Source organism: Tupaia chinensis, unplaced genomic scaffold (assembly GCF_000334495.1).
Source record: "Tupaia chinensis unplaced genomic scaffold, TupChi_1.0 Scaffold143647_1, whole genome shotgun sequence".
NCBI lineage: Eukaryota > Metazoa > Chordata > Mammalia > Scandentia > Tupaiidae > Tupaia > Tupaia belangeri.
Window position 1 is genome coordinate 531,004 of NW_006203496.1, and position 9,238 is coordinate 540,241.

Below are 9,238 nucleotides of genomic sequence, written 5' to 3' on the forward strand. Positions count from 1 at the left end.
GCCCCCCTCCCCTGGCCCCCCGGCCAAGGGGCCCGCCGCCCACCACCACCACCCCCCTCTGCATCGGCCGGCTCAGGACTTACGGAAACAGGTAAGGCCTGGCAGGTGCCTCGGGGTGTCCTGGAGCCCTCCCCACACTCAACCAGTTAGAGCCCCACCCAGAGGGCTAATGAGCTGGGGGCTGTGATGGGAGGTGAGACAGGGAGAGAGACAGCACCTTTGTGCAGAGGGGCCGGTGCACACGCCTGCCTTGCGGTCCCACACAGCTGGAATGCACGTGGGTTTGCCTTCACACTCACCCCAGGGCGCCCCTGAACCCACCAGGTGCCTTTACCGGAATGCAGACCCTTACTCCGCCCAGCCCTGGGTGAGTGTCGAGGCTGCGAGCCCGAGAGGAGCTCGGGCAGGGGCACTAGCACAGGCCATCAGCCGGCCTCAGCTGCAGCCCTCTCTGGACGGCCCTGGTCTGGGTGTCCTTTTAAATGTGACACGTGAGTCACGTTGCAGGACGTGGAGCGGGAGGCTGGCAAGGGCACACGCACTGTGGGGACAGCTATGCCTGCCTGCTGCCCAGTGCCCGACCCTGGGCCGGGCGAGACCCTCCGTCCAGTCGGGACAGTGGGCGAGAAAGCCCCAGGTAGGGAGGGTCCATGCTCCCCTCCAGCTTCTCCTGTCCCTGGGCTGCTAGTGCTCCCCGTGCTGGGTGGTAGGTACCTGAGACGAGGCAGATGGCAAACGACGGCCCCTTGCGGTCCTGTCCCCACGCCCACTCCCGTTTTTGGGTATAGGAATCTGGGGTTCTTGAGCTTTCCCCGCCAGGAAGTCTGACACAGAGTGAAAATCCTCCCTGGAGTAGACTCGAGACCGTGTTCTTTACAGATGAGCAGACCTGGAGGAGATCTGAGCGATGGTGTCCTAGACTAACCAAAAGGTGGCCACTGCAGAGTGGATAGATGGGAATTCACCCTGTGTCAACTAACCTGTTCTTGGTGACACTCAGAATATGGATGTCCTGGTCTTCCCACGCAGGCGCTGGGGGCGTGTGCACAGGCGTGTATCTGTCGTCCACCCGTGCCCCTCCAGTGCCACTCAGCTCTTCAGTTTAGGTGGACTGGGCAAGGCAGGCGTCACCATTCAGGTCTCCAGTCCACAGCACCGGGGCGTGCCTTCTGGCGTTACCTTGAGGTTAGACAAGTGGTCACAGCAGGGTTTAAACCCTGGGCTGGGGTCTCAAAGCGGAGCACCTGGTGTTCCCTGAGTCAGCAGCTGAGAGTGAGGCCCCCAGACCTGCCCGTCGACCTCAGTGGCCCCGGCCCCTGACTCAGTACTGAGAGGTGCAGGGCGTGGGTTCTGTGTGTGCTGTGGCCCCAGGCCCAGTCTCAGCGCCGCTGGCCTGATGGCAGCTAGTGCAGAAGCCTCCCCAGGCATGTGTGCTCATGAGAGAGCATGTAAGAAGGGACTGGGTGTGGGCCAGCAGGTGGCGTGGTGGTTAAGACGCCGGACTCCCTCATGGCCAACCACGGTTCGAGTCCTGGATCTAGTGGCTTGAAACTCACACCAAGTGTGTGTGCGTGCCTAAAGCCCCGAGAGAACAGAGAAGGGATTTCCGCCTGGCCATTCCCCTGGGGGTGACTTGCTGCTTTTCTCTCTGTCTCTCCCCAGTGAGTGCATGAGTCCTATGGCCAAAAAAGGCATTGGGGCGGGCAGTTGGCGGCTCTGCTTGGCCTGCGATCCTGCATGCCGTCCGCTGTCCTCGCCCCAGGGTCAGGTGTCGTTTACGTGTCTCTGCAGCGCGTTGTGCGTTTTAGGAGACCCCTGGGACATTCCTGATTTGGGCCACATCAGAAGTGCATCCAGACACGTGTCACAGTCTTTCCTTTCTGCCCCAGATGGAGACGCGCACACATGCATGCACACGTGCGTGCACACACATACCGTCACGCAGTGGTTGGTTCCAGTCGTCCCTCTCTAGCTCATCTTAAACTCACGGTCCTCACCCTTCCGTCAGGTCAGGGTCCCCATGTCTCTGGGAGGGGGCAGCTGCACAGCAGCACCTCCCGGGGTGGCCTGTCCCACGCAGTCCCCATGGGGTGGCTCCTGGAGCTTGTGCAGTGGCAGAGCCTGGGCTTGCTGCCAGGGTGTGGGGAGGCTGTTCCGGCACATGCTGAGCCTGAGAGTGGCCGCCCTTTCTGTCACCGTCCTGCCACCCTCCCCAGTCCGATCCCCCGCGTCGGGTGACCTGAGCTTCTGGTTCCAATTTGACTCTCACCTTGACTTTCGTGGGACTTGGATGTGGCATTTAACCTTCCTGGGCCACTGTTCTCTGGCCACGAGCTCCCTGGGACTTGGATGTGGTATTTAACCTTCCCGGGCCATTGTTCTCTGGCTACCAGCTCCCCTTGCTGGGACACTGTGTGAAATGAAAGGGTAATTTCGAAACCATCAGATCTCATTAGTTAAGTACTCCAAAAATAAGGTCAATAAAAGCAAATTGTAGATTCCATTGTGACTGCGGGATGCAAGTGATTAGGCTCCGACCTTTCATCTTTACAGCTTTGTAGAGGATAAGGCCCAAAGGGTAATCTGATCTTCCATTTCAGATATGATTTTCTTTTTTAATGTCAGCATGAGAGCGAAGGGTAAACGTGACCCGTGTGGTGTGCACACCGGCTGAGGGGCATTGGTGGTAGAGGGTGCTGCTGGTTGTGGGGACTCCCTAGAGGTTGCTGCTGGTGGTGAGGCCTCCCGGCTGAACTACCCTGCCATGAGCCCTCCTCACTCCCATCATCCCTTGCAGCTGAGCTTCAAGAGTCCATGTATGATGCGTGCCGTGAAGAAGCATGAATGGTTGCAGTGAATTTTTTTTTTGCACAAAAACAAACTTTTCTTGGGAACCAGCAGTTAGCGTAATGGCTATGTCGCTGGACTCCCACGTAGTCGACCGCGGTTCGCGTCTCGGACCCGGTGGCTTGGATCTCACGCCGGGCGCGTGTGCGTGCGTGCCCAAGATCCCGAGAGGAGAATGGAGGAGAAGGGATTGCGGTGTGACCATCCCCCCTGGGGGGTGATTTCTCGCTTTCTGTCTCTATGTCTCTCTCTGTCTGTCTGGCGAGCGCACGCGCCCTATAGCGAAAACCTCTCCAAAAAAAAAAAAAAAAAAACTTTTCTTTTAGTTCCATTTTCCATGAACCGTTCGAACCTCATTTGTTCTTTGTAAAGGCCTGTCCCCAAGGTTTAGAATATGTGAGTGTGCATTCACCGGGACCTTTTTCTGCCCACTGCGGTAAGATCAAGGGGGCGTCTCTATCCTGGGATCCCCAAAGTCTGAATGATGCTTAGAATAGGCAGAAGGGCTCGCCCTCGCGATTTGAAAGTAAATTTTCTAAGACGGTCCCAAGGTTCTGTCCTGTGATCGCAGCCTGTGGTCCATATACCAAAGCACCATTGGGTGTGGTCTCCTGTGGTTCTCTGAGTGTTAGGCTGAGGCCTCTCTCCCACTTGAAGTGCAATCCCCCCCCACACACACACACACACACTCCCCTGACCCCCGCAGCGGCAGCCAGCGGAGGCCCGGGCAGGGCAAGTTGCTGATCGTGGTTCCTGGAGGTTTTCCCATGAGTGTGCTGGGGTTCCAGAAAAGTTCTAGCCCTGTGAGATTCAGAGAAGGCCAAGGTTTGGAAATATTCTTTTAACATTTCTCTAAAATGCAAAATGAATATCCCGAGGGGAAAGCAGTCAGGAAAATCGCCTTAGCTGCAAGAAATGTTTGAGGCCTTAACTCTGCTTCTAATGAGATTGCGCCTGCAGTTCGGGGCGTTTGGAGCTGGGTAATCCTGACCCCAGCTGCCTGCAGCGAGAGCAGGTGTCACAAGGACATCCAGGGTCCCCACTGGAGCCAGGCTCTAGTTCCAGAACGCTTGGCTCTGTCTGCCCAGCGTCCTTGCCCGCCTGTTGCCGTGGTCAGGCTTCCCTCCCCGTCCATGGCTCGCTGCCTGTCCAGGTTGGCTCTATTTAGTTGGGCTCTTCTGGTTTTGTTTCCACTTTGAGTGTAAAAATGGATTAACCCCTGCCGGTGGCTGCAGTGGGGACTGAGTCCTCTGGCTCGTTGGCTCCCTCTTGTGGGTAACAAGAGCGTGACACTGGGCTCCTGGTTGAACTGAGGACAGTGACTTCATCATGGATGACTGAAACCGTGTTGTTAAGTTAGGCCAAAACATCATCTAGCCATTCCTCATCGTCCCTGCTTCCGATAGGCAGCTTTTTCTATTTCTCTCTCTCATTAAATTGAGTCGATTTAAATAATGAGCATAGTTTATGGAGGGGTGGGTGGAGGAAACTTGTGTTCTTACAATATGTTTTAGTACACAGTGTAAGCTAGATGTGATTTTACAGATGGGATTTCTAGTATTAAAAACATGTCAGGGGGACCAGCAGGTGGCATGGTGGTAAAGGCACTGAACACTCCCACGTGGCTGACCATGTCTTTTGTTGGAACAGGACTATCTAGGAACTCCAGAACATTCGTGAAAAAGATGCACTTAAAGTGCATCATTTCTATGGTGCAAGAAAGTTTTGTAGTCACGCGTGTTTCCCCCCCTTTCCCCTCCCATGGCCTTCGGGAAGGCCCGTGCGTGTACATGTGTGTTCATCCCTGTTCCTCTTACGCACCGTGAGCCGCTCGGCGTACCTGGTTCCTGGAAGAGCATGGGAACGAACGCACATTGCTTGGAAAACACCCTGGGGTCCCCCCGGGGCTGGCTGTGTGTGCCTTCATGTGCAGAAGGCTGTGGGGTGTGCAAGGACTCGGGGACTGTGTACCACAGTCAAAGTCGTCATTTTTGTTTATGTCTTTGAAGACACACACACACACACACACACACACACACACAGTCCGCCTTCCAGGGTCTTCGTGTTCCTATCACCCGTCTCGGCCCGCCCAGGTCTCGGACACACACTTGTCCTGTGTGCTCAGAGTCCTGCGACCTTTCTTTCGGGGCGAGTGTCCTTGCTGCACCACCATCTGTCCCTTGGAACGTGTTAGCGTCCCCTTGTCCCCTCGCTGGTTTCCCGTCCCCTCCCGAGAGCAGGTGCCAGCTCTGCTGTGCCGCCCACCCCGAGGCCCTCCTCATGCCAGCGGGTCGCCGCCGCCGTCCTGCAGGTAGTAACGCTGTTCCTTCTCCCCTCTGCCGCCTCCTCAGGTCTCTAAGGTCAACGGAGTCACTCGCATGTCATCTCTGGGTGCAGGTGCAGCCAGTGCCAAAAAGATGCGCGAAGTCCGACCTTCACCCTCCAAAACTGTGAAGTACACTGCCACAGTGACGAAGGGGACTGTCACGTACACCAAAGCCAAGAGAGAACTGGTCAAGGAAACCAAACCCAATCACCACAAGCCCAGTTCAGCTGTCAACCACACAATCTCAGGGAAAACTGAAAGTAGCAATGCAAAAACCCGCAAGCAGGTGCTATCCCTCGGGGGGGCGTCCCGGTCCACCGCGCCCGCCGTCAATGGCCTCAAGGTCAGTGGGAGGTTGAACCCAAAGTCATGCACTAAGGAGGTGGGGGGGCGGCAGCTGCGGGAGGGGCTGCGGAATTCCAAGAGGAGACTGGAAGAGGCCCAGCAGGCGGAGAAGCCGCAGTCGCCCCCTAAGAAAATGAAAGGGGCGGCCGGCCCCGCCGAAGCCCCCGGCAGGAAGGCCCCGGCCGAGAAACCGCTGCTCAACGGACACGTGAAGAAGGAAGTGCCCGAGCGCAGCGTGGAAAGGACCCGGCCGAAGCGGGCCACGGCCGGGAAGAACACGCCAGGCAGACAAGCACACGGCAAGCCGGACAGCGTCCCCTGTGAAAATCGTTCTACCTCGCACCCGGAGCCCTCGCACAAGCCGCACGACTCGGCGGCCAAGGCCGAGAAGGGGGGCGGCAGGTCCGGGTGGGCGGCCATGGACGAGATCCCCGTGCTCAGGCCCTCCGCCAAGGAGTTCCACGACCCGCTCATCTACATCGAGTCGGTGCGCGCTCAGGTGGAGAAGTACGGGATGTGCAGGGTGATCCCCCCTCCGGACTGGCGGCCCGAGTGCAAGCTCAACGAGGAGATGCGCTTCGTCACGCAGATCCAGCACATCCACAAGCTGGGCCGGCGCTGGGGCCCCAACGTGCAGCGGCTGGCCTGCATCAAGAAGCACCTCAGATCTCAGGGCATCACCATGGACGAGCTCCCGCTCATAGGTAAGGCCGCGCCGGCCGCCGCAGGGCCTGGGCTGAGCTCTGGGGTGGCTTCCCCCTGTGCATCCCCCCTAACTGGGCCAGCACCTGACACTGGGCACCGCTGAGGTCAGAGCAGGGGATGGGAGCGCTGCCCCCCGGAATCGCCCGCTGGACCTGCTGCGGCAAAGTACACTTTGTAACCCTGCATGGCTCCATATGGTTCTGGAGGCTCGAAGTCCGAGGTCAGGGTGTCGGCAGGCGCCTCCTGTACTGTCTGTCCTCGGCCTTTCAGTCTGGTCCCTGCGTCCTCACCCAGCCTCTTCTCCATAATCCTGTGCTCTTATCTCTTAAGGTTGTTGCCATGGGCACAGGCTCTTGGTAGAAAGAGAGACCGGAAAAGTGAGAAATTACTCCCCGGGGGGATGGCCACGCCACAGTCATTTCTCTTCCTGGGATTTTAGGCACACATGCATATGTGCCTGGTTTGATTTTTCAAGCCACCAGGTCCAGGACTTGAACTGTGGTCAGCCACGTGGCAGTCCAGGACTTAATCACAGCGCCACCTGCTGGCTCTCTTACGTCTTTTTATCAGGACAGCTGTCCTGTTGGATAGAGCCTAACTATGCAATTAACCCCCTCATACTGGGTTGTCAGAAAAGTCATAATGTATTTTTTCATGCAAAAATGTGTCCTGACTTTTCCGGTGACCCAGTAAGTACTCAGGTACTCACACCCTGCCATGTTCTGGGGGTTAGGACCTCTGCATGTGAGTTGGGGGCTTTTACCATTCAGCCATCACCTGTCAGACCTCAGGCCGTTTTTTTTCATCCTCTCTCACCTCGTCCTCATACAAGGCAAGGGGTCAGGGGACACGTTGAAATGTTTCCTAGGCACATTTGTGACTGGGGCTGTTACCCATTAGCCATGGCGACACCTTCAGGGGACCCACACCCTGGCAGTGGCAGAGACCATGGCTGCACAGCAAGGGTCCCAGGCAAAGCCACCTAGAGCTGTCACCCTCCTGTCCCCTCTTCCCCTGCCTTTGGCCCTTGCAACTGACGGGGTACCGGCTCACCCAGGCCAAGTGAGTTGCAGGGTCTGTGCTCCTGGTGTCCAGTAAGGCCCCACATCCCCTCTCCACCCTAGACCTGTGGCAGGAAATGGACGTATCTTCCTCTGGGAGGTCCCCCGGTAGGGAGGCACTTGGCTGTCACCTGAGTGTCAACATTTGTGGCAAAGGGACCAGCAGCTGGTGTATGGCTATGGCGTGGGACTGCCATGTAGTCAACCGCAGTTCAAGTCCCAGACCCGGTGGCTTAAACTCACCCCAGGCGCATGTGTGTGCATGCCCAAGATCCCGAGAGGAGAATGGAGGAGAGGGGATTGCAGCATGGCCATCCCCCATGGGGGGTGATTTCTCTCTTTCTTTCTCTCTTTCTGTTTGGCTTTCTGGCGAGTGCACGTGCCCTATAGCAAAAACCTCTCAAAAAACAAAAACAAAAACCAATCTGTGGCCAAGACTTCTTTGCAAGATGGAGGTCTCATGGCTCGTCTCTGCGGGTACCTGCCCAGGCCCAGCCTTAGCGAGAACTAGGTCCTCGGGAAGGCTCTGGGTTTGTGGTCTGTGGTCGGACAGTGGCTCAGGGAAGCCACTGCTTCACATCAGGCGTTGTGGTGTTGATGGTGCCGTGACCCACCCGAGTCCCCTGGTCTGGAGCGAGAGACCTGCAGAGGGCAGCTGTGGTCTGAGCACCCCAGCCTGGTGGATGGTGGTCGTGGGAGGACGTAGAGTGCCCCGGTGACACTGTGATGACACTCGGTGGCCTCTTGTTCAGAGCAGGCTTTTCTCCAGCCCAGTCCTTGCCCAGCACTGGCCACGTGGCACTGCCCTGCACGATGCGTGTCCTCGCACTTCACTGTCACCCAGCACACGAGCACAGCAGGGCAGGGTCCTGATGCAGCTGGTGAGTGTGGTGGCCTCGAGATCTGAACACCACAGCGTAGCTGGGGTGGCCCCAGGAGCTCTGATGTTCCTTCCAGGAGCCTGGACGTGGGGTGTCCACGGGCTGTCCACCTCACGGCCCTGTGAGTGCAGGAGTGCCAGAGGCAGGGATTCGGTCAGCCTCTCTGCGATCTCTGGCCAGGTGTCCTTGCTGTCACCTTGCAGAGGTCCTGGGGAGCAGGCGGGAGCATGGACTCCTCTCCCCTGACCTGGCCTTCTCCTGGCCCGGTCCAGGGCACGGCCTTCCCCGTCCATCTCTGTAGGACAAGGCCGTGTGCTGTCACTCTCAGGCAAACCCCCACTAGTTAGGGACCCAGCTCGGAGCTCGCCTTGTGACTTGGAAATCAGTAAGACCTGAAGTGAGTCATGGAGTCTTGGACCTCAGGTTCCTGCTGTCCGACACAGGGGCCCATTTTTATTTGCTGAGGTGGCCCCACGGCCAGCCACCCCGTCTTCCCCCGAGGGGCAGTGGGGTTCGGGCTTCACGCTGCCGTGCTGGTCTCACTGCTGGGCACCACCGAACATGGCCGGGGTCTCAGACGCCACGCCTGCAGGCCGGGCCAGCCCCGGACTCTGATGCAGTTTTCACGCAGACTGAGAGTGTAGACGGAGCTTTTCCTTTCCACGCTGGTGAAGGCGTATTCCCACCGTCCACGGTGCCACGTGAATTTTCCTTTGCTTGCCCCGACTCTGTGGCAATTACGTGTAGGCTTCGCCCTCCCCTTCATTGGTCATGAGGGTGCTTTTCCCGTTCCCATCCAGATGGAGCTGGGGGGTGCGTTTGCACACCCTGCGGCTGGGTCTGAGATACGCAGTGCCACTTCCTGCACCGGCCAGGCAGGGCCGAGGGACCCATAGCCACCGTGACCCCATCGTACATGTCACCCTCCCCTGCCAGTCTGGTGCGGCTGGAAGCAAACCACCCTCGTTTGAGTGAGCGAGTGGTGGGGGTTGTGAGGAGGGGGTCGGGGTAAGGAGCTGTGTGTGCTCTGTGTGTGTGTGTGTGTGTGTGTGTGTGTGTGTGTGTGTGTGTGT

The 9,238-nt window shown here is 58.0% G+C and overlaps 1 protein-coding gene across 1 annotated transcript in view; it reads left to right on the forward strand.

Moving 5' to 3' along the window:
- JARID2 (jumonji and AT-rich interaction domain containing 2) overlaps positions 1 to 9,238 on the forward strand; it is a 268,700-nt gene that overhangs the window by 242,167 nt on the left and 17,295 nt on the right. Inside the window, exons 7-8 of the mRNA XM_027766735.1 lie at positions 12 to 91; positions 5,199 to 6,222. Of these exons, the coding sequence (XP_027622536.1) occupies positions 12 to 91; positions 5,199 to 6,222 (1,104 nt within the window). The remainder of the gene's footprint in view (positions 1 to 11; positions 92 to 5,198; positions 6,223 to 9,238) is intronic.